Source organism: Macaca nemestrina, chromosome 9 (genome assembly GCF_043159975.1).
Source record: "Macaca nemestrina isolate mMacNem1 chromosome 9, mMacNem.hap1, whole genome shotgun sequence".
NCBI lineage: Eukaryota > Metazoa > Chordata > Mammalia > Primates > Cercopithecidae > Macaca > Macaca nemestrina.
In genome coordinates, this window is record NC_092133.1 from 82,008,785 (window position 1) to 82,034,859 (window position 26,075).

At 45.6% G+C, this 26,075-nt stretch overlaps 1 protein-coding gene across 2 annotated transcripts in view; it reads right to left on the reverse strand.

Annotated features, from left to right (window-relative positions):
• The window catches only part of LOC105495984 (glutamate ionotropic receptor delta type subunit 1), a 796,883-nt gene that overhangs the window by 272,638 nt on the left and 498,170 nt on the right, over nt 1-26,075 (reverse strand). For both annotated transcript variants that reach the window (XM_011766002.3, XM_011766003.3), the window contains exons 6-7: nt 15,048-15,218; nt 1,046-1,207 (exon numbers count right to left, since the gene is read on the reverse strand). In XM_011766002.3, the coding sequence (XP_011764304.1) occupies nt 1,046-1,207; nt 15,048-15,218 (333 nt within the window). The remainder of the gene's footprint in view (nt 1-1,045; nt 1,208-15,047; nt 15,219-26,075) is intronic.

Here is a 26,075-nt window from a genome sequence, read left to right on the forward strand (position 1 = left end):
ACCCAAGAGGAAATTCAAAGGCCAACAAGAGACATATCAGACACATGATGTTAAGTTGCAGGGCAGCAAGCATGTGCATTGGAGGGCACAGCCAGGTCCCAAGCTTGGATCTTGACTTTGCCACCTGTGCCACATTGGGCACATTGCCCATCTCCCAGCTTTGGCCTGAAGTTAATCAGCTCCACATCATAGAACCCACAAGGACTGAAGGAGAAAATAGGTACAAAGCACAGCATCCAGCATAGACTGGCTACCGTCCCCCTGCCTCTCTCTACTGGCTCAGTGGGCTCTATAGGAGAAGGAGGCAGCAGGAGGCTGAGGGAGTCATGGTGACCCCCTTTCTCTCTCCAAGTCCAGGGTGAGATTCTCATCCAGATTTATCTCTCATAGTCCCTGTGAGCCTACAGAGTCCCAGAAACACTGGGCCCAAAAGGGGCCCTGGCTCTGCCCTGGGCTGTAGTGGATTCTCACCTACACTACAGCATGTTCACTGCTACTGAAACCACATGCAGTTCATTGTGAATAAACTCCTAATGCTATGGATTTCCCTAAATACTCTTTTGAAACCTCTAAAAGTCAATTCACTCTAACAAATGGTCCATAGATTACTCAATTCACTTCAAATCCAGCTTTCTAATTCAGTATCCCTCCTCAGCACATGAGATACATCACAAGCACACATACAGGTGCACTCCTCTCTTGGGGAGTGGTGGTCTGCATAGAGGGGTACCTTGCAGACATGGGATAGGCAGCTGCCTCCATTTCATACCTACTTGACAATTACGGCCAAGGGCAAGTTGCTCAGCCTGTCAGAAATTCTTATATTAAATTGAGGACAGTAATGATAGTATGTATTCGTGGACCACAGCTCACCTGGCCTGCAGATGCTGGGACAGGAAGAGTGACGAGGAGAGAGGAATGGGGAGAGGCCTACTGGGGCAGCCACACAGAGCCTAGCTTCAGGCCAGCTGCTAGAGGGGAACACAGTAGAGTTGTAAGAAGCGGCCTTTCTTTGGCCAGGTTGGGGGTGCCTCTTCACACATACCTTTTTGATGGTGTCCAACATGGACCTCCCACCATTCCAAGGCTTAGTGGACTTCCGTATGCAGTTGAGGCTTGCCATGCTATGCCACTTCCGGTCCTCCAGCTTCCTGTGAAAGGCGTTGGCCAGCATCAGAACACTGTCATACAGATAGAGGTTGGAGATCTGCAAAGACAGAGGCAGTGAAACCCTTTCCACAGGTGCATTTCCAGAGAGCTTTGGAGGAACCCGCAGGAAGAAGGAGGAATGTAGGATGCCAACACTAAGCTGTGGTGCTGAGTATCTATGCCAAGATCCTTGGCTTTTAGGTGTATGTTCAAAAACCCAGCCAGCTTCTGGAGTCCTGAATGGAATAAGGCCTTGCCCTGCCTCAGGAACTAGAGTGGGAGGTGCATCTGTACATCAGCAAGGAGAACCCTGATCTGTAGCTGATTGAGATGTGCACACAGGCAAGTTACCCACTCAGGTAAGGGAGGTTAGAGGGAAGGATAAGCAGAAAGCTCAGGGTTGAAGGATTAGTGGGATAAAGGGAGGGCACAGCATGTGCAAGGGCATAAAGGTGTCAAGAGACAGGGCCAGGTACAGCACAGTCCACCAGAGTTTCTTGTAAAGGACCAGCTCATAAAGATTTTAGGCTTAGTGGTCTCTTTTGCAATTGCTCAACCCTGCCGTTATAACCTGAAAGCAGCCATAGACAATATATAAACATATGGGTGCAGCCATGTGCAATAAAACATTATTTTCCAAAACAGGCAATATACTGGATTTGCCCTATGGGCCACCATTGGCAGATCCTTGGGTTAAAGGAATTGAAAGCAGCTCAAGACGACTTTGTCAATGGATACAATACAGAGGGAGCAGGATCAAGAGAGAAGCAGGGATTGAGCCCTGCAAAGACTTAGGGACTTGCTAAGGAGGAATAGCAACACAGGTGACTGTAGGGGGAAGGACGCCATTGTTGGGTCTGTATACAGGAAGCTGGAGATCAGACCTGGGCCTCAGAAAGACCTCTCTGGTCACTGGATGGGCCTAGGGTAAATGGTGGCCTGAGTGACGAGGTAACAGCGAGGACGGTGGTAACAAGAGATGAGAGTGGTAACAAGAGATGGTGCCTGCTGTGCAGTGGAGCCACTGCCACCCAGGGAACACATTTGGGATTTGCAACTGTGCCCATCTGAGGACCACCCTTCTGCTTAGTTGTCTGATGTGAGCTCAGTGGTAGAGGAGACACCTGCCTGTCTCAGAGCTCTGGAGAACAAGGCCATGAGTGAGAGTCTAGGGTAGCAGTGTGAAGAATGACACTACAGCATCGGGGCCCAACCCATGTGTGGGGTCCAGGGTGGGCAGGCCAGGCTCAGCCTCCTGAGTGTGGCTACAGACTCCGATCTGGATGTGGAGGAGCTGGAAGATAGAACCCGCCCTCCCAGGGGCCCAGCGGGAGCCCAATGGGAGAGAAGCACAGCATTGTTCTCAGATGTTACCTTCACATCACCCCAGCCCTCCACGGGCACACTGGAGCACAAAGGAGAGGAGTAGGAGAAGGGAAGGGGGTGAGGGCGAGGTAACGTCCACCCTCAGTCAGATTTGTGGCCCCCCACTGATAACTGTTGCACAAACAACCCTCAGCCAAAGTGGGTCAAGGGGACCATTCTCTGAACGCCTAAGCAGCAAGTCGTCTGCTAAAAATATTTTAGAAAAACAAAATCACCAGATAAAAATAGGAGATCATGTCAGCCTCACAGGACTCCTGCGAAGATCAAATAGGCTCCTTGGGCTGCAAAAAGAACCCCTCCTCCCGCAGCCTCACTCCCACCCTCCTCAATATGTCCCTGTACTACAACACCTCTGTGCCTTGTTCTCTGCCCGCAATTTACTTCCTCATGTTTCTTAGTCCAGGTGCTCCAAAAGCAGAACCTTAGATCAGAACTTAGGTGGCAGGAACTCTCCAGCAACTGAAGCTGAAGTCTGAGATGAGCCAATAGGAGGTGCAAGACATCACAAACATCTGCCCCGTTATGCCTGTCCAGTCCTCAAGGGCCATTCCCAGCATGTCACATCCAGGCAGAGCTGACTGCCACCCCTGTAGGTGTCCTTGTGCACAGACCATTGCTGAAGAGCTCTGTCCTGTCACCCAGCTCTGACCACTGTGGGCTGCATGCCCAGGGTCTCTGCATGCTGTAGGTGTGATAGGTACGTGGACGATGGCCAGATGTTGCAGAGGTGTCAAGAGTGTACTAAAACCAGAGCCTTGAACTGAGGGGGAGCAGAAGGTCAGTGCCTGGGCTGACCCTCTTCAGGGGCCTGCAGCTCACAGGAGCTTACTTGACAGCAGGAGGAAAACTAAGTACCACCACCCACCAGGAGCTCACCCCCCACCGCACACAGAACACCATGACAGAACTGTGCCCTCAGCCACTTGAGGCCTAGAGGAGCATTTCCTCAATGAGCAGGACTAATTCACTCTTTGTTGCTGGCAACTCCCCAGCCCTCAGGAGCCCCCACCACTGCATGTGTTTTAAGTCTTCCTCCCCTCTGGAAAACAAACCCATGATGGAGATGTTGTTATAAGGAATATAAGCCGCTTAGAATTGCTTTGTTGTTTTGGGTTTTTTTTTTTTATTTACCCAAAAGAATAACTTGAAACTGAGAATCCTTAATGATGTGAAGATTTCTCTTCTCAAGACATTCATGGGTCTACAAGTCACCCACTCATAGCTGCTGCTATTTAACCAGCCAGGTCTCTTTGACCCCTACCCCTATCCATCCACACACTTACACATCAGGGCAGAGTCTACAGCACCAGCTCATCTGTGGCTCTGATCAGAACCCAGTGGAATCTCCTTTTCACTTCAGCACTTCTATTCACAATGAATCAAGGTATTCAACAAATGTATGAATGCAGAGAGGTCTTGAAAAAAAGAGGAAAAAGCAGGACATGACTCAGAAAGGCCAAAGGAAGCCCTCAGTCCTTCCACAAGTATGTCTACTTGGAAGGGCAAATACATACCAGTTCACAGGAACAGGCTTGAGCAATGCACTTTTCCAGGCACAGATAGGCAGGCCTTCCCACTGCCCACATATCACCCTGGATGTACCCTCTTCCATTACATATGTTGTCAGCTCATAAATGTGTTTACCTCAGCAAACTTCAAGCTCTTTAAGTACTCTCTCTAGAACTCAGCACCAATCAAAGCACATAGCTGGTACTTAATGTATGTTTAATGGCTGAACACACGGTAGACACATGTATGCACAAACAGAAGGGTAGATGAGTGTGTAGATGTATGAGTAGATGGATGGATGGATGGATGAAGGGATGGATGGATGGATGGATGGATGGATGGATGGATGGATGGATGGAGTGATGGATGGACGGATGGACGGACGGACGGACGGACGGACGGACGGATGGATGGATGGATGGATCTTCTCAGAAGGCATATACTAACCATGCTTTACAAAAAAGAGAAATTATAGAAAATGAATCGCAGATAAAAGAGATTTTATCCCTCCAACTTTGACTTTGGAGAGAGCCTCCTTTTTTCAAACAGCAATTTGTTCTTGTCTAAAACCTCCTCAAAACACCTTCTTGATCTTCCCAAGAAGCTGTTTCCATTTACTCCACTTACTCCTAACTGTTCTCTGGTAAGATGTTGTCTCTCCCTGCCATGGGCATAATCTAACACTGCAGTAATAATCTGTGGCTCCCCCATCTGCACTCCAACCTCAGCATCCTCACAGAGGCGACCTACTTTGTGCAAACTGACTTTAGCTGACAGTTCACTGGTGGCAATGCAGAGGGTAGGAAAGGCCCTAACCTCACAACCGATTCTGAGAAGGGATTTTTGGATTAAAAAAATCACAAGTATATGGTAGAAAGGCAGTTTAAACTTGGGGCCCTCTCCAGAGCCTGATAAACATAAGAGAAGCCTTTCCTTAGGGAAGATAGCTGGATACCAGTGTCAGGGTCGGTCATGTCAAGCCCCTGAGAAGGAAGTCTGGAAGGAGAGAGGCTTCCAGATGCATGGATGCTCACTCGTCATTGACCACCAGGGGCCAACAGCCCAGGCTGGAGCCACAGACCACAGGTGCAGAGAATGAGGCCTGGCTTGAAGAAGTCCTTGCCTCACTCCCTCATATTTTAGGTTAGGCACAGCACAGAGTCCATCAGCAAAGGTAAGGCAAGCAAGCAGATGCTGTCACTATTTAAACCCTCATCCCCATGCAAGCAGGAGCCCAGGGCTCTGGGTGTCCTAGGAACACTGCAGCATAAAGTTCCAGGAACCAAAAAAGCATTCCAGGTAAGAGTAAATTTGAGAAGCAAAAGACAGGTCAAAGTGCCAAGGCCACGGGCATGGCAAAGGAGAGACCTGGTAGCAAAGCAAAATACCTAGAACCAGGTCAGAGATGCTAGAGGGAGTGAAGTCAAGGCCAGACAGAAGCCAGGAAAAGGGCTTGAGGCCTTCCTGGGAGCCCGTGGGCTCTATTATAAGTGAGGAGAGAGCTGGAAGAGGGACTGGATGGTTTCATTTAGCCACCCCAGAGATTTACAGTAAGTTCCTCTTTCACTAATTACCATATAGTATGACTCTCACACCAGGGTTGCAGCTTAGGCAAGTGGTCTAATAGGATCCACAACAGCTTTGGATTCATCCCAACCTGGACCAGCTTTACTCACAGCTGGACCCCAGGTCTCTACAGTAGTGCCTGGATACAGCAAGCACTCAATAAATGTTGATTGAACAAGTGAAGTAGATCTCCATTAGCATCCATTTGCTGAGTGATGTTGAACAAGCTGTTGAACACTCTGAGACTTACCTTTATAATAATAAAATACAGTGTGATCTGGGCCCCTGGAGAGGTGCAATGTGGCAGCCCTGATTTATCCACCTGTGGAATGCAGATGGTAGTACCTCTGTGTGCCAAGTACTATTCTAAGATCTTTGCATGCATCTTCATTTTCAGAGGGAGCAGAGACAGAAAGGAATAGAAGAGGCAAATAAAATATCTAAGCAGCTTCCTGATTTCAATATGTATGAGCTGAGAGCTCCTCCAGGGATGTCCCCAGAAGCTGGGGTCAGCACGAGTCTAGATGCAGAACATGAGAACTACTGAGAAAATGAATTTGTATCCTCCAACACCACTCATCCTCTCCCACAAAGTCCCTTGGTCCCTAAAGCCTTCCAAAGGCACGAAGGGAACATGTCTGACTCCTATAGACTTGAGGGTCAGAGATCAAGCAAGAATCAGCATTGAATATTAATTCCCAGTCCCACCTGAAATCTGCTCACCTGAGCACCTGTGTACATGTCCCTGGCCTCCTCCAGGTCCCAGCAGCACGGACACAGCTGCCACAGCCCCCAGGGTCTGAGCCGCACCTTTCAGGGCTGCATGATCTGAGGTGTTGCAGGGCGGCCCTTTAAGGGAAAGGCCATTTCTCTACCCCTAGGATGTTTCATAAAAGGTACCAACACAGGAAGGCTCAGAGAGTGTGTGTTGCATGGCAGGGGGTGGAGGGGAAAGCTCTATAATACCCTGACTCTGGTTCCTGAGAGGGAGACAGTGTGGCCCACTGCAGTCAAAAGCCAGACATTCACACAGCAAGGCTGGCTCAGCCACGGGAGCCTTTGGCACAGTGGATTCTGCAATGAGATCAGCAAGGTGTGCAGGGGAGATGGGGAAGGCAGGCAGGGTATGGCTGGAACAAAGGCCAGCTGCAGTCCAGCATCCATGGAAGGCAGGTGCTCTGCACTCCACCCTCTGCCCAGCTCAGGGGTTTCAGTCCTGGGGAAGCCTCCAGATGTCCTCACTCAATGGTCACCTCCCATTTTAGGGGTGAAGTTCAGGTGCCCTTATTTTTCCCTAAGGATATGGTAACCACTGGTTAACCTGTCTCCAGTCTCAGATCCTCCCTTTCCACACTGCATAGAGTTGCCTTTCTCAGATACACATCTTCCACATCACATCACCAAGGGCAGAGTCCCAGTCACTGTTGTCCCCTCCAAGTTACTTCGCAACTTCTTGCCTCTCACCCCTTGCCCCAGGCACAATGAACTCTTCCCCTGCTCTCTCAGGCCTCTGGGCCTGTGCACTGCCAGTTTCCCTAATCAGAACATGCTACAACGTGGAAATTAAAATTCCCAATTTTGAGGGGTTTATGAGAATTAGGAGGAAACATTTGTGAAAGGTCTAACATAAGAAGAAATGCATAACAAATGCATAAATGGGTATTTATGGAATTACTGAAAGTTGAATAAGAGTTCTAAACATGTTCTTAGAAACACGAAGTTGGCCGGGCGCGGTGGCTCAAGCCTGTAATCCCAGCACTTTGGGAGGCCGAGATGGGCGGATCACGAGGTCAGGAGATCGAGACCTTCCTGGCTAACACAGTGAAACCCCGTCTCTACTAAAAATAATACAAAAAACTAGCTGGGCGAGGTGGCGGGCGCCTGTAGTCCCAGCTACTCGGGAGGCTGAGGCAGGAGAATGGCGTGAACCCGGGAGGCGGAGCTTGCAGTGAGCCCAGAACGCGCCACTGCACTCCAGCCTGGGCGACGGAGCGAGACTCCGTCTCAAAAAAAAAAAAACAAAAAAAAACACGAAGTTAAAGAGATGTCAAGGCATTTGCAAAGAAGATGCCTCTTCTTAGAAGACAAGTGGTGGTGGATAGAGGCTGCTGGGGAAAGAGATGGGAGCTCTGTGTGAATAAATGTGGAACTGGCCATCTCCCACCAGAATCTCAGGCTATGCATTTCCCTGAGATGGCAGGATCCTGGCAAGGTGTAAATTTCCAACATCAGTTACCCAAGCAGGAGATGGGTCCTCAGAAAGGTAACGGGAAAGGTAGGAGGCGTCTCTGGGAAGCAGGAGAGAACTCAGCCGTGAGCTCTTGTTGGGGGCTTGCAGCTCTTGAGAGACCCAGGTGGATACTCTTGGCTGCTAGATAATTAGAGATGAGTCACAAGAAGTTGACTGAGGACCAGGGATGGAAAAATAGATTTTTTAAAAATTTATTACCAGAATTTCTATTACATCAGTAACTATACTTTATTTAGGAAAATACCTTGTGTCAGCAGGAGCAAAGGCCACCAGTAAGACTGTTAAATTGATCTTCATGAGAAAATAAGGAATCAAGATCCAGAGGGAGGAAATGGATGGAGCACTGGGGGCAGCGGAGCAGTGCTCAGAAACACTGCACATTCCGCAGAGGGGAGGGGCTTCGAAGGCTGAATCCTGCTTGAGCAGTTACAATGCAAATGCCCCACCCAACATCCCACCATGTGTAACACTGGCTCTGAGGCTCCCAAGGAGATGTGAAGGCTGCCTTCGTCCACTCAGGCCACTGCAACAAAAAACCACAGACTGGGTGGCTTATAAGCAACAGAAACTTAACTTCTTACCGTTCTGAAGCCTGACAAGTACAAGATCAAGGTGCCTACAGATTCTGTGTCTAGTGAGGACGTGCTTTTTGGCTCATAGGTGATGCCTTCTCATCTTGTCCTGGCAGAGTGGAAGAGGAGAACTCTGGTCTCTGCAGCCCCTTATAAGGGCACGAATCCCATTTATGAGGGCTCCACCCTCATCACCTCCCAAAGATCCCACCTCCTAATACTGTCACCTGGGGGATGAGGTTTCGAAATAGAAATTTTGGAGGGATACAAACATCAGACCACAGTGGATATCTTGTGCAGAAGGAAATTTGTTGTCTTGTTGAAACCAGGAAGGCACTGACTTTCCACCTGGGCAAGCACTGGGCAGGGTGGAGGCATGCACATTGGAAGCCCAGGTGTTCCGGTCTGTTATTGAATCCCTGGAAGCAGGATCAGGACCAAAGATAATGAGCATGTAAGTCCCCCATGAAGTGTGTTGAGGTCCTCAGGAGTGCTGCAGGCTCCCAGGATGATCCAGCTAAGACCTTTGCCCCCATCAGTGGGGAAGGGAGAGGCCCCTGGAAGACAGGAGGGTGTGTCTGCTGGATGGCCAGACTGTCTGCCTTCCTGGCAGCAGCACATACCTTCTCTGTAGTAAATCTGGGGGTATTCCAGCCTAGTATTTGTTATGCTCTGGGGCCCAGGGAATTGTTGTGCATCCGCATTATCAAGGTAAAAATCATCCTTGGAGGCGAAGGAAGATGAATCGCAGGCCAGGGTCAGAACCAGACCGTTATCCTCCCAACACCAAAGCTGGAAGTGTGGGAAATGTTTTCATTAAGAAAGGCTGCATTTCCTCCAGGCTTTTAAAGAGCCTAGTTTTCTCTTCCCTCTGTCATTAATCAAGCAAAGTGGACTGTTCAGGGAGACATCACAGAGGCAAACAGCAGGAACTGACCTCTGACCAAATCCTCAGACAGGTTGTGGTTGGCCAGCAAAGTTAGACAAGCAGCTAACAGAGGGTCCAGCGGGGAGGACAAGTTGACACACAGATGTCACAGCTTGAGAAATCCATGCCAGGTGAAGTCTCTCTGCCAAACTGCTGCCAGTCCAGCTGTCCTGGGATAGGGCACCACAGCCAAGCCTCAGGAGGAAGCAGACGGTAACAGAGGGCACGGGGGATGCAGGGAGTTCTGCTCACTGCTGAATCTGAGGGGATGGTGTGAAGAGTGAAGAGGGCTATCTGTTCACACCCAAGGTTTTCTGGGCTTCAAATGCACGCACGGCCACCTGCAGCCAGAACAGCAGCCGGTTGCACCCAAAGAGAACACCTATGCAATTGTCTCCGACAAAGCCTTCCCCACTCTCTGTGTTAAATGCTCCCATATGGGTCTTTAGGGCTAAGTAAACCATTGAAAGTGACATGAAATCCAAGGTAGCTGGTATGTGGAGGCTCGGTGAAGCTCCAGAGGACAGGCTTCTACCAACAGGTTGACAAAAACCTTTTAGCCATGGAAGAGTACAGAAAGCCCTAAAAAAAAGGGATGTCAGAGGGAGAGGGGTTGAAATCCTCTAATAGATTGTGCGCAGCACAGAGGAAGAACGATTCCATCAAGCCATTCGACAATTTTTAAATACAAGAAGAAGAGAAATTTCAACCTGAGGGACCATTTTATGGTAATACCACATTAGCCCCCACAGCTTAATTCAGGGATCCGGCTCCACAGTGACCACACAACACAGTTTATATCATTTGCCTGTCACCCCTTAGAAACACATTTGAATATAAATGGGGGGATGACTATGTGATAATACGCCTCTTACTTCAATGGCAGCCCTGATTTCACAGGGCAGTACAGTTCCAGAGACAGAGTACGTTACAGATTCTCCTCTAAGCAAAGATGTCCGTGAAATCTTAGCAAAGTCTCAGGGTTCTGAGGGACTGGTTATCACTTTTATTACTAGCTGAGTCAGACAAGTCCTAAACTAACTTATCAAGGAAACAAGAATGAGAAACACACAAATAAGACAGTGCTTTGTTGGAAAAATAAACAACAGTGCTGCATGCTGGCAAAGGCAATGCTTTTGGAGCACTAGGGGCCACATATTTAGGTATTTTTCTTCCAAGGGCCTTTTGTTCTGCTAAATAGGAACCAAATTGATTTGCTATAATAGTCCTTGGTTGGCTTTAGAGCACAGAAAGCCCTGACCACAGGCCTCATAGAGGATGACAGAGTTTCTGAGGCCAGCTCAATAGAGAAGCCAAGGGATGGATGCTATTGCAAAAATTCCCTGTTCTTCTTGGTCCTCCCAGAAACTTCTAAACCAGAATGATCTTCCCAAGAGTAGCCATTTGGCAGGGGGGACTAAAGATGGACTGGAGAGCTCCATTTCCAAAAGGATCTTCACTAATTTCGTCAAGACAAAGTTAATAATCCATGACATAAATGTTTTTTTTTTTTCCTTGAGTTAGTTGTTCTAAACATGTTAGTCTTCTCGATAAATCTCACAGCTAGAGGCTAGTAGAAATTAGTTTGCCTTCCACACTGTCATTAAGAAAGAAAGAAGTGGTAATAGCTATGGAGGAAACTGGAAGGGAATGGCTTGTAAATGAGATGAATCTACAAGATACCCAAGTAGTTATTGGGCAGGATGAGTAAATAAATCCACATTTTCCTCTCATGATACCGCCTGGCAAGGAAGCAGAGGAAGCAGATGCAACAAATGGAGACCGAGATTCCTTTAATAAAGTGTTTTACATATATATATGTACATATATATATATAAAGAGGCATCCAGAGTCAGTTTAACTTGTATTGAGACCTGCATTCTTAATAGATTCATCCTTTAATTCCTTATTGAGGGTCTTCAATGAGCAGGGTCTTGTGGTCTTGTATAAAGAGCTGCATGAGTCTAAAAGACATAGCTTGTCAACTCCCAAGCAAGGAAGCTATGATTCAGTACCCATGGGAGAGATGTGGACAATAAGTGGTACACAAAACCTGTGATAAGGGGCTGGAAAGATAGAAGCTGCCCTCCCACCTGCAGTGATGCCTTTTTTTTTTTTTTTTTTTTTTTTTTTGCTGAAGAAGTGGGTCCTCTTTATTTCTTTTTTTTTTTTTTTAGTTTCTTTTTTTTATTTATTTTTTATTATTATTATACTTTAAGTTCTAGGGTACATGTGCATAACGTGCAGGTTTGTTACATATGTATACTTGTGCCATGTTGCTGTGCTGCACCCATCAACTCGTCAGCACCCATCAACTCGTCATTTACATCAGGTATAACTCCCAATGCAATCCCTCCCCCCTCCCCCCTCCCCATGATAGGCCCCGGTGTGTGATGTTCCCCTTCCTGAGTCCAAGGGATCTCATTGTTCAGTTCCCACCTATGAGTGAGAACATGCGTTGTTTGGTTTTCTGTTCTTGTGATAGTTTGCTAAGAATGATGGTTTCCAGCTGCATCCATGTCTCTACAAAGGACACAAACTCATCCTTTTTGATGGCTGCATAGTATTCCATGGTGTATATGTGCCACATTTTCTTAATCCAGTCTGTCACTGATGGACATTTGGGTTGATTCCAAGTCTTTGCTATTGTGAATAGTGCCGCAATAAACATACGTGTGCATGTGTCTTTAGAGCAGCATGATTTATAATCCTTTGGGTATATACACAGTAATGGGATGGCTGGGTCATATGGTACATCTAGTTCTAGATCCTTGAGGAATCGCCATACTGTTTTCCATAATGGTTTAACTAATTTACAATCCCACCAACAGTGTAAAAGTGTTCCTATTTCTCCACATCCTCTCCAGCACCTGTTGTTTCCTGACTTTTTAATGATCGCCATTCGAACTGGTGTGAGATGGTATCTCATTGTGGTTTTGATTTGCATTTCTCTGATGGAAAAAGCGTGCTTTGGAGACAGGTAGACTAAATCACACCAAAAAAAAAAGGAGGCTATGTTCAGCCTTTCCATGGACACCCTAAATGTACTTGTCCACACCCTCAGTAATGATGATAATAGGTTAAGTATCCAGTATCTTAAATGCTTAGGCCCAGAAGTGTTTTTATTTGGGATTTTTTTTCAGATTTTGAAATATTTGCATTATATTCCAATTCCAGTTGAGCATCCCTAATCCAAAAATGCAAAAATCTGAAATGCCCCAATGAGCGTTTTTTTAGTGTCATTTTGGCACTCAAAAATTTCAGATTTCAGAGTATTTCAGATTTTGGATTTGCAGATTAGAGATACTCAACCTGTACTGCTAATAGCTCAGCTCTGAACTGAATGCTTTCCGTATGTTCTCCCATTTAATTTTTATTATGGCTCTGGGGGGTAATACTCCAAACCTCAATTTAGAGAGGAGGGACCTGAGGCACAGAATGATAAACAAATAATAATAATGAAATAATTGGCTAGTGACTAGAGTTACCAGGATTTGAACCCAGGTGATTTGATTCCTCTTTTACTGTTGCTGCTATTACAAGATTCCTATAGTGTTGCACTTAAGCTTTGCTCTTTATGCAGTGCCTGGGTCTCAGCAGGAACAGAGGGAGGTGCAGTGTCCCAGGATTCCTGGGTCTGACACTGCATTTACCTCATTTGATGATGTTCGGCCACATATCTGGGAGCTGCGCCTTTGTTTCTCCTCACCATGGGCACGTGTCATTTAAGCAGGCCCTCAGATAGATTCCCTTTTGAACCCCTCGGTCTCTCTCCACTCCAGTGAAAAGACTTTTTGTATCCAATGTGTCTGATGTGCAACCAAAGGGCCCACCTGCGCCTTTCACCCACAGCAAAAGGAGGCATCACAGGCCCCAACAAGAAGCACTTTCCTCTTTCCCCTGCTCCAACCTTTGCAGACACTTCTGTGCCATGGAAAGTGGCCCCATCTTTGTTCCTCAAGGAGACTGAGTGCAGTTTAACTAAGACCCAGAGAATGACTTATGGCATATGAGGCAAGGGTGCCATGTATTTGGAGGGAGGAAGCCCTTCAAGGTAGAGAGAAGCTAGAAAGACCGGCAGAGAGTGAGACCTTCACAGGCTCTGGCCCCACAGAGAGCAAAGGGATTCCCCTCTCCCGGTGCACTGGGTGGGAATGGGCACATGCTCCCTGAGCCCCATTGTCTAAGGCCATTTCCATCCACATGGAGGCTGGGAGTGATGACTACAGAGGCACAGTGAAAGGAACTTACTTGGCCTTCACCATTTCTTCCAGACTCCACATAGAGGAAGGCAGAATAAACCAGCAGCACCTCAACGTAAACTCTTGCACCAGGGCCTTTCACTCTGACTCGGGTGCCCAGGCTCTTGAGTCCATGAGTGCTGCAGGGGCCTTGGGTCCATTCTCTTCGCCACCCCTCTACCACCTTAGAAAGACCCCAGACACTCTGGTGGGCTACCTGGAGCAGAAGACACTGGTGGAATGGGGATTATTCCAGCTAAAATCAATGTGTGCTGTGTTTCCACCTCAACCAAGAACACATTTATCATGCCTACCATCATTGAGGCATGTTTCCTTTTTCTCCCTACATATAAGATTACAGAGTAGATTCATTCCTTTGGCAAATTTGACACACGTCCACACCCCACTCAAGATTCCAATAATTACCTTCTACAAAATGTGTGGCCCCTGATACAGTGAGAACAAAATATTATGGGGTGGGGCTGATACTCAGGTGACAGGTACAGCCATCTCTGTTCAGAAACCCTGATTTCTACCCCTCATGCCTGGCTGGGTAAAGATGGTAGAACTAGTTTCAAATGCTGAGTGGAAAGCATATCACATGTACAAACTTCTGGCCAATTTCCACAAACCCAACTGGAAGAAATTTCCTTCTGTCCTGTGGCTCTCACTAAGCATCAGTGAAAGTCTTCTGAGGCACCACATTCCTAACCTAGAAGTGGATTTGAGGCTGCCAGTGGGCACTCTCCACACTGCTTCTCTGTTGCTCCCAAACACCCAGAGAGAAACCACCTCTTACACCAGGCACATAGCTCTCCATCATATTCCAAGGCCCAAGACAAGCTAGTGCCAATTGCACATACTTAGGGTTGAAGGAATGACCAGAAACACTTGGTACCTTTGGCCTTGGAAGGAACCATGTGCGTGGGGTTCCATGTCATGGTCCTGCTGTCCTGCCCCTCCCTGCTCAGCTGGGCATCCAGCAGTGTCCTGGGTGACCCAAGCCTCAGCACTCAACCTATGTGTTGGGAGAGCCCCAATTTGCTTTGCAAGGGTCACGTCTGTATTAAGAAGAGCTTAAAACAGGTTCAAAATGATCACTTCCCAAAGAAGACTCCATCCCCAGCCCTGCCAGACAAACACATTCCCACAAAGCAGTCATCACAGAGACATAAGAGACAGGAATCTTTTTACCCTCTATGCATGGACTTTTAAATACCAGAGATACTCAGTGAGCCAATAAGCTCTGTCTGCTGACAACAGGCATAATTGCCTGCTAGTACTACTCAGAGACACTGCCCAGTCGACTGGTTTCAATTTCAACAAATGACAGAGCTAGTAATTGAAGTTGGTGGCAACAGGAGGCCCCCACATGTCTCCCTTGGCCAAGGGTGTGGGTGAGACTCTTGGTGGAGGGCACTGGGGAGAAGAGGCTGAGCACTGACCTGCAGCATCTGGAGGTAGCCTTCCTGGGGGTCGCAGAGCAGGGAGGAGATGCGGTGGTTGTTCCTCATGCATTTCTGATTGTCCTTTGCAGACGGAAAGATTTGCCGGACCACGGTCATCCTTCCAAGGGCACTATGGACCAGATCCAAGATCTCCGGGTCACTGATTTCCTAGAAAAATAACCAGGCCCATGCTTACCATCCACTCATGAACTATCTCTGCAAGAGACCTATCAGGAGGCGTCTAGGCCAGCAGCCTGAAAAACTGATACCAAAGAAGGCAAGGGATTGGGCCCAGGTCACACAGTTCATTAGTTGCTTATTCACAAATAATACTTGCTATCCTTTAGGGGCAAACAAGATTAGTCAACATTTTCCCTGAAGGCTAGAAAAAGATGTTTGAGGCTAAACCACTGAAGCACTGGTTTCCACAGGTGTGAAGCTTTTAGGAACTAATGCTGTCAAAGGTCATGGTAGACATTAGCAAGAGAGAAAGGTTAACTTTCCTTTTGGAAGTCACCTACCTGATTCTGACAGGGAAAGCTGGGTTTCTCTGCCATAGTTGATCAATATACAATGAGTTTCCCTGAATTCCTCTAGAATTACATTCATTTTACGAAATATTTGCATATGAATTTTGAGGCTATATCCATTCATTTATTCACTATTCATGCCACAAAATCTACCTACATCTCTGAAGTTTGTTCTGTACTAAGCACTGTGGATACAGCCAGGAACAAATCAGGCCCTATCCTGTCCCATAAATCTCATGGACATCCTAGGATGGAATATGCTGAGTTCCAGGGCTAAGGAAATCTATGCGCTGTCCATATTGACTACACAAAACCCTCTGCTCACATTAACTCACTTAGGCTCACAACATCCCATCCTGGTATGATCCACTGTGGAGCATAGAAATAGCAAGGGGAGGAGACCACAGGAGCTCTTTCCACAACAGGGCTTCCATGAGGAATCTGACAAGGGGTGGACTTGTGATGGTTAATATTGAGTATCAACTTGATCGGATTGAAGGATGCAAAGTATTGTTCCCGCGTGTGTCTGTGAGGATGTTGCCAAAGGATTTTAACATTTGAGTCAGCGGTCTGGGAGAGGCAGACCCGTTCTCAATCTGAGTGGGCAACATCTAATCCGCTGCCAGCATGACTAGAATAAAGCAGGCAGAAGAAGCTGGAAAGAGCAGACTTGCTAAGTCTTCCAACCTCCATCTTTCTCCCGTGCTGGATGCTTCCTGCCTTTGAACATCAGACTCCAAGTTCTTCAGCTTTTGGACTCTTGTACTTACACCAGTGATTTTCCAGGGGCTCTCAGGCCTTCGGCCACAGGCTGAAGGCTGTACTGTGGCTTCCCTACTTTTGAGGTTTTGGGACTCAGACTGGCTTCTCAGCTTGCAGACAGCCCTATTGTGGAACTTCACCTTGTGATAGTGTGAGCCAATACTCCTTAATAAACTCCCTTTCATATATACTTCTAGCCTATTGCTCCTATCCCTCTAGAGAACCCTGACTAATACAGATTTTGTTTCTGGCTAACAAGTTCTGGAGGAAGAACTTGTTAGCCAAAGTGCCGCTGGTAGGCAGGTCAGGGTTGCAGTTGAGGAGCTGGGGTTGCTGTGGAAGGAAGGTGGAGGGAGCTGCCAATAGCTCCCTGTTCCAGGTAGAGGGTAGAGGCAGCAAGAAGTGTGAAATGCTAAAGCCTTAGGCAACCTGAGGAGGGACAGAGAGACTGCCCCCCAGCAGGGAATACTTATGATGCAGAAGGAAGAGTGGTCAGAGGCAGGGCTAGAACCCCATTCAGAGTCAGATGGGAGAACAGAGAGTCAGGACACCCCACAAAATGCCCATACTAAGGGAGACAAGGAGCGATTGAAAGGATCTGGCCTCGGGGGCGGAGCAAGATGGCCGAATAGGAACAGCTCCAGTCTCCAACTCCCAGTGCCAGCGACACAGAAGACCGGTGATCTCTGCATTTTCAACTGAGGTACTGGGTTCATCTCACTGGGGAGTGCCGGACGATCGGTGCTGGTCAGCTGCTGCAGCCCGACCAGTGAGAGCTGAAGCAGGGCGAGGCATCGCCTCACCTGGGAAGCGCAAGGGGGAAGGGAATCCCTTTTCCTAGCCAGGGGAACTGAGACACACAACACCTGGAAAATCGGGTAACTCCCACCCCAATACTGCACTTTAAGCAAACAGGCACACCAGGAGATCATATCGCACACCTGGCCGGGAGGGTCCCACACCCACGGAGCCTCCCTCATTGCTAGCACAGCAGTCTGTGATCTACCGGCAAGGCAGCAGCGAGGCTGGGGGAGGGGCGCCCGCCATTGCTGAGGCTTAAGTAGGTAAACAAAGCTGCTGGGAAGCTCGAACTGGGTGGAGCTCACAGCAGCTCAAGGAAACCTGCCTGTCTCTGTAGACTCCACCTCTGGCGACATGGCACAGTAAACAATAACAAACGCAGCAGAAACCTCTGCAGACGCAAACGACTCTGTCTGACAGCTTTGAAGAGAGCAGTGGATCTCCCAACACGGAGGTTGAGATCTGAGAAGGGACAGACTCCCTGCTCAAGTGGGTCTCTGACCCCTGAGTAGCCTAACTGGGAGACATCCCCCACTAGGGGCAGTCTGACACCCCACACCTCACAGGGTGGAGTACACCCCTGAGAGGAAGCTTCCAAAGCAAGAATCAGACAGGTACACTCGCTGTTCAGAAATATTCTATCTTCTGCAGCCTCTGCTGCTGATACCCAGGCAAACAGGGTCTGGAGTGGACCTCAAGCAATCTCCAACAGACCTACAGCTGAGGGTCCTGACGGTTAGAAGGAAAACTATCAAACAGGAAGGACACCTACACCAAAACCCCATCAGTACATCACCATCATCAAACACCAGAGGCAGATAAAACCACAAAGATGGGGAAAAAGCAGGGCAGAAAAGCTGGAAATTCAAAAAATAAGAGCACATCTCCCACGGCAAAGGAGTGCAGCTCATTGCCAGCAACGGATCAAAGCTGGACGGAGAATGACTTTGATGAGATGAGAGAAGGCTTCAGTCCATCAAATTTCTCAGAGCTAAAGGAGGAATTACGTACCCAGCGCAAAGAAACTAAAAATCTTGAAAAAAAAGTGGAAGAATTGATGGCTAGAGTAATTAATGCAGAGAAGGTCATAAACGAAATGAAAGAGATGAAAACCATGACACGAGAAATACGTGACAAATGCACAAGCTTCAGTAACCGACTCGATCAACTGGAAGAAAGAGTATCTGCGATTGAGGATCAAATGAATGAAATGAAGCGAGAAGAGAAACCAAAAGAAAAAAGAAGAAAAAGAAATGAACAAAGCCTGCAAGAAGTATGGGATTATGTAAAAAGACCAAATCTACGTCTGATTGGGGTGCCTGAAAGTGAGGGGGAAAATGGAACCAAGTTGGAAAACACTCTTCAAGATATCATCCAGGAGAACTTCCCCAACCTAGTAGGGCAGGCCAACATTCAAATCCAGGAAATACAGAGAACGCCACAAAGATACTCCTCGAGAAGAGCAACTCCAAGACACATAATTGCCAGATTCACCAAAGTTGAAATGAAGAAAAAATCTTAAGGGCAGCCAGAGAGAAAGGTCGGGTTACCCACAAAGGGAAGCCCATCAGACTAACAGCAGATCTCTCGGCAGAAACTCTACAAGCCAGAAGAGAGTGGGGGCCAATATTCAACATTCTTAAAGAAAAGAATTTTAAACCCAGAATTTCATATCCAGCCAAACTAAGTTTCATAAGTGAAGGAGAAATAAAATCCTTTACAGATAAGCAAATGCTTAGAGATTTTGTCACCACTAGGCCTGCCTTACAAGAGACCCTGAAGGAAGCACTAAACATGGAAAGGAACAACCGGTACCAGCCATTGCAAAAACATGCCAAAATGTAAAGACCATCGAGGCTAGGAAGAAACTGCATCAACTAACGAGCAAAATAACCAGTTAATATCATAATGGCAGGATCAAGTTCACACATAACAATCTTAACCTTAAATGTAAATGGACTAAATGCTCCAATTAAAAGACACAGACTGGCAAACTGGATAAAGAGTCAAGACCCATCAGTCTGCTGTATTCAGGAGACCCATCTCACACGCAGAGACATACATAGGCTCAAAATAAAGGGATGGAGGAAGATTTGCCAAGCAAAGGGAGAACAAAAAAAAGCGGGGGTTGCAATACTAGTCTCTGATAAAACAGACTTTAAACCATCAAAGATCAAAAGAGACAAAGAAGGCCATTACATAATGGTAAAGGGATCAATTCAACAGGAAGAGCTAACTATCCTAAATATATATGCACCCAATACAGGAGCACCCAGATTCATCAAGCAAGTCCTTAGAGACTTACAAAGAGACTTAGACTCCCATACAATAATAATGGGAGACTTCAACACTCCACTGTCAACATTAGACAGATCAACGAGACAGAAAGTTAACAAGGATATCCAGGAATTGAACTCACCTCTGCAGCAAGCAGACCTAATAGACATCTATAGAACTCTCCACCCCAAATCAACAGAATATACATTCTTCTCAGCACCACATCGTACTTACTCCAAAATCGACCACGTAATTGGAAGTAAAGCACTCCTCAGCAAATGTACAAGAACAGAAATTATAACAAACTGTCTCTCAGACCACAGTGCAATCAAACTAGAACTCAGGACTAAGAAACTCAATCAAAACCGCTCAACTACATGGAAACTGAACAACCTGCTCCTGAATGACTACTGGGTACATAACGAAATGAAGGCAGAAATAAAGATGTTCTTTGAAACCAATGAGAACAAAGATACAACATACCAGAATCTCTGGGACACATTTAAAGCAGTGTGTAGAGGGAAATTTATAGCACTAAATGCCCACAAGAGAAAGCAGGAAAGATCTAAAATTGACACTCTAACATCGCAATTAAAAGAACTAGAGAAGCAAGAGCAAACACATTCGAAAGCTAGCAGAAGGCAAGAAATAACTAAGATCAGAGCAGAACTGAAGGAGATAGAGACACAAAAAACCCTCCAAAAAATCAATGAATCCAGGAGTTGGTTTTTTTGAAAAGATCAACAAAATTGACAGACCACTAGCAAGACTAATAAAGAAGAAAAGAGAGAAGAATCAAATCGACGCAATTAAAAATGATAAAGGGGATATCACCACCGACCCCACAGAAATACAAACTACCATCAGAGAATACTATAAACACCTCTACGCAAATAAACTGGAAAATCTAGAAGAAATGGATAATTTCCTGGACACTTACACTCTTCCAAGACTAAACCAGGAAGAAGTTGAATCCCTGAATAGACCAATAGCAGGCTCTGAAATTGAGGCAATAATTAATAGCCTACCAACCAAAAAAAAGTCCAGGACCAGATGGATTCACAGCTGAATTCTACCAGAGGTACAAGGAGGAGTTGGTACCATTCCTTCTGAAACTATTCCAATCAATAGAAAAAGAGGGAATCCTCCCGAACTCATTTTATGAGGCCAACATCATCCTGATACCAAAGCCTGGCAGAGACACAACAAAAAAAGAGAATTTTAGACCAATATCCCTGATGAACATCGATGCAAAAATCCTCAATAAAATACTGGAAAACCGGATTCAGCAACACATCAAAAAGCTTATCCACCATGATCAAGTGGGCTTCATCCCTGGGATGCAAGGCTGGTTCAACATTCGCAAATCAATAAACATAATCCAGCATATAAACAGAACCAAAGACAAGAACCACATGATTATCTCAATAGATGCAGAAAAGGCTTTTGACAAAATTCAACAGCCCTTCATGCTAAAAACGCTCAATAAATTTGGTATTGATGGAACGTACCTCAAAATCATAAGAGCTATTTATGACAAACCCACAGCCAATATCATACTGAATGGGCAAAAACTGGAAAAATTCCCTTTGAAAACTGGCACAAGACAGGGATGCCCTCTCTCACCACTCCTATTCAACATAGTGTTGGAAGTTCTGGCTAGGGCAATTAGGCAAGAGAAAGAAATCAAGGGTATTCAGTTAGGAAAAGAAGAAGTCAAACTGTCCCTGTTTGCAGATGACATGATTGTATATTTAGAAAACCCCATTGTCTCAGCCCAAAACCTCCTTAAGCTGATAAGCAACTTCAGCAAAGTCTCAGGATACAAAATTAATGTGCAAAAATCACAAGCATTCTTATACACCAGTAACAGACAAACAGAGAGGCAAATCAGGAATGAACTTCCATTCACAATTGCTTCAAAGAGAATAAAATACCTAGGAATCCAACTGACAAGGGATGTAAAGGACCTCTTCAAGGAGAACTACAAACCACTGCTCAGTGAAATAAAAGAGGACACAAACAAATGGAAGAACATACCATGCTCATGGATAGGAAGAATCAATATCGTGAAAATGGCCATACTGCCCAAGGTAATTTATAGATTCAATGCCATCCCCATCAAGCTACCAATGACTTTCTTCACAGAATTGGAAAAAACTGCTTTAAAGTTCATATGGAACCAAAAAAGAGCCCGCATCTCCAAGACAATCCTAAGTCAAAAGAACAAAGCTGGAGGCATCACGCTACCTGACTTCAAACTATACTACAAGGCTACAGTAACCAAAACAGCATGGTACTGGTACCAAAACAGAGATATAGACCAATGGAACAGAACAGAGTCCTCAGAAATAATACCACACATCTACGGCCATCTGATCTTTGACAAACCTGACAAAAACAAGAAATGGGGAAAGGATTCCCTATTTAATAAATGGTGCTGGGAAAATTGGCTAGCCATAAGTAGAAAGCTGAAACTGGATCCCTTCCTTACTCCTTATACGAAAATTAATTCAAGATGGATTAGAGACTTAAATGTTAGACCTAATACCATAAAAATCCTAGAGGAAAACCTAGGTAGTACCATTCAGGACATAGGCATGGGCAAAGACTTCATGTCTAAAACACCAAAAGCAACAGCAGCAAAAGCCAAAATTGACAAATGGGATCTAATTAAACTAAAGAGCTTCTGCACAGCAAAAGAAACTACCATCAGAGTGAACAGGCAACCTACAGAATGGGAGAAAATTTTTGCAATCTACTCATCTGACAAAGGGCTAATATCCAGAACCTACAAAGAACTCAAACAAATTTACAAGAAAAAAACAAACAACCCCATCAAAAAGTGGGCAAAGGATATGAACAGACATTTCTCAAAAGAAGACATTCATACAGCCAACAGACACATGAAAAAATGCTCATCATCACTGGCCATCAGAGAAATGCAAATCAAAACCACAATGAGATACCATCTCACACCAGTTCGAATGGCGATCATTAAAAAGTCAGGAAACAACAGGTGTTGGAGAGGATGTGGAGAAATAGGAACACTTTTACACTATTGGTGGGATTGTAAACTAGTTCAACCATTATGGAAAACAGTATGGCGATTCCTCAAGGATCTAGAAGTAGATGTACCATATGACCCAGCCATCCCATTACTGGGTATATACCCAAAGGATTATAAATTATGCTGCTATAAAGACACATGCACACGTATGTTTATTGCGGCACTATTCACAATAGCAAAGACTTGGAATCAACCCAAATGTCCATCAGTGACAGATTGGATTAAGAAAATGTGGCACATATACACCATGGAATACTATGCAGCCATAAAAAAGGATGAGTTTGTGTCCTTTGTAGGGACATGGATGCAGCTGGAAACCATCATTCTTAGCAAACTATCACAAGAACAGAAAACCAAACACCGCATGTTCTCACTCATAGGCGGGAACTGAACAATGAGATCACGTGGACTCAGGAAGGGGAACATCACACACCGGGGCCTATCATGGGGAGGGGGAGGGGGGAGGGATTGCATTGGGAGTTATACCTGATGTAAATGACGAGTTGATGGGTGCAGCACACCAACATGGCACAAGTATACATATGTAACAAACCTGCACGTTATGCACATGTACCCTACAACTTAAAGTATAATAATAATAAATAAATTAAAAAAAAATTCACAAGTAAAAGTAAAAAAAAAAAAAAAAAAGAAAGAAAGGATTTGGCCTCAAACAAGCCATAGATTTACAGTTTTTAAAACCTCTGACTGCAGTAGGGAGAAAGGATTAGAGAGGAACAAAACTGGAGGAGAGAGCAGAGAAGAGAGTACCCATCTCTGTAGCTAGGTGCAACATGGGAATTATAACAAAAATGGAAACTAACACATATAGATGCTCCTCCACTTAAGATGGGCTTATATCCTGACAAATCCATCATACGTTGAAAATATTGTAAATCAAAAATGCATTTAATCCCCCTAGCCGACGAACATTGCAGCTTAGCCTTGCTCAGAATGCTTGCATTAGCCTACAGTCAGGTAAAGTCACCCAACAGAAAGCCCATTTTATAATAAAGTGTTGAATATCTCACACAGAATTTCTTGAATGCTGTACTGAATGTGAAAAACAGAATGGTTTTATGGGTACTAAACTGGGCATTACACTGAATGTGTATCACTTTGACACCATTGTAAAGTCAAAAAATTATAAGTCAAATCATTCTAAGCCAGGGACAGCCTGTACAAGCCAACAATTTCAGTGGTGGAAGAGGGCTCTGGTTCACTCTTTCTAAGAAGGGACTAAACCAGTGGTAAATTACAAGACAAAATTTTATCTACAAATAGCTACATTTTGAAATAGGTCTTAAATCTTTCTCCTTGCATGTGACACATTCTAACTTTGAGACAATATGATGGTAAAAAGGAAGCTAATAAGGTTAGGAATTAGTAATGAGGGTTTCAAAATCATTTAAACAAGAACATAATATTTTTAAGGGTAAGATGGTAAACAATGTATTTCAGGAGCTGTCTTAAGAAGCTGATATGTGTGTGAAGCCTGGTCAGTTGAAACCGCATGCTGGATCTGGGAGAAAGTAAAAAATTAAGGTTTGTATCCTTTTAGGATAATTAATGGTTCCTAAATATACTGAATTACAGGGATTTCAAAAGAACTAAAATGCTATTACATATTGGATTTGGGCTTAAACTACTAAACTGTATTTCAAACAAAAGTCTGTTCAAGGAAAGATGATTAGATTGGAACCAACAGACAGTCAAAGGTGGGGAAATTGACAATGTCCATAACTCAGGACTACCAGATGGAATGGGCCTAGAACACAGCTGGGCTTCAGGGAGGGCAGCAGAGGGCACAGCTGAGCCTGGATGTGCATGCTCAGCTCTGCTCTTAACTGCCTTGGTGACCAAGGCCCTGCCCCGCACACAGGATACAGAATGAGAGAAATCACATTATAATCTAACACGAAGTAGGAATACAAGAAAAAGCAATGAGTAGATTAGTTAGTTTTACCTTGAAGATGGAATATAAAGGACTTGGGGAGGGAATTTTTATCTAGAAAAAGCATGAGGTCATGAAGACCCTAATTTAGATTATGCAGAAAAGGGGGAATCAGGGCCAGTACACCTCCAAGAGGGATTGAATGTGTCTCATGCCTTTCGTTTTTCCCACATTGTCTTGATGGCAGAGGGCACTGTAGGAATAACAGGCCATTTTCCTAGAAGTCCTTTGATTAAACTTCTCCTGCTTCCTCAACTTTCTGGAGGGAGAATCGCCAGCACTGAGCTCTCCCTACCACACCACACCCCAAGCAGGACCTTGGAAATCTGTAGTGGAGCTGACTTACAAAGTTGCACAGTCCCTTTCTGTAAGCACAACCATCACTTTCCCTGGCAACCTTGGGCAGCACCTGGAGTGACTGGCTAATGGGCCAAGGGCAGCCACAATATCAAGTGGGCTCAGCCCCCGTCCCCAGCTGCCCTAGTCTGTACTGTTTCTTTTCCATTCTACCCACCCAGGAATTCTTGAAGGCTCCCTTTCCAATCCATTAGCTGCCATATGTCTTCCTCACAGTGAGGGTCTCTGCAGGTACCTTGCAGAACTTCCTGTTTCCCCTAACCCAGTTCTCATCCATGTGCTCTGGGTCAGAGCATGTATGCTGGCTGCCAATGTACTCCCACCCACCTCCTTGCACTTGTGGGACTATTCTTACTGTACAATCCAGAGATATCTGCAATCAGAATCTAAGAAGCCACAGAAGCAGCTTCCCCACTTCCTTGGGGGGCAATTAAAAAGGTCAGTTTTCTCCTTGCCTCAGTCGCAAACCTCTGTGATCAGTCAGTTCTAGCAGTTTCATGCCAGGCCCTGCTCCTGTCCTGTTGGTCCTCCTGGGTCCCTTGAGTGCCACAGGGGTGAGTGTAGGGATGCAACCACTCCCTGCTCACTGATGTCAGGCTGTACACACCAGACTGTACTTCCTGGCTGCACACATCAGGTCAATCTCTGTACTACTGTGAGACACCCTGACCTCGGGACCTTCTTAAGCATACAGAGGGCAATCCAAGTGGCTTCTTGGAAAACAAACTTTCCCTTTGTCCTGGGCAAACATTCCCTCCAGTAGTGCAGCCAATGAGCAGAAGCAGCAAGACAATGTATATACAACACTATTAGAAGTCAGTACATCAGCAGCACAAACAAAAGTAACGTGTCATACACAGATGCTCACTGGAGTGCACAGGCTCAAAGTAAGCCTTTTTTATTTTATTACTTTTTAAGTTTATATTGTGAAATATATCTTATGTACAAACATTACATACATTAAATATGAACAATAAAATGATTTCAGTGTGCCTTTCATCAAGCTAAGAAATAAAATATTACCCACATCTTGGTTGGATGCCTCCTTCTCAAATGCTTACTCCTTCCTCCTCACAGAAGCAGCCTTTGTCATGCTCTGATTAGTGTAGTGTAACCCAAATAATATACAGCTTAGTCTCCTTTGTTCTGTTTAGCTTTGGGTAAGCTAAACAGTGTGCATGCCTCTCGCAATTGTGTTCTAACACGTTGTTTCTCAAACTTCATTGTGTATCAGTATCACTTGGGGAACTTAACAAAATTACAAAGCTCCAGTC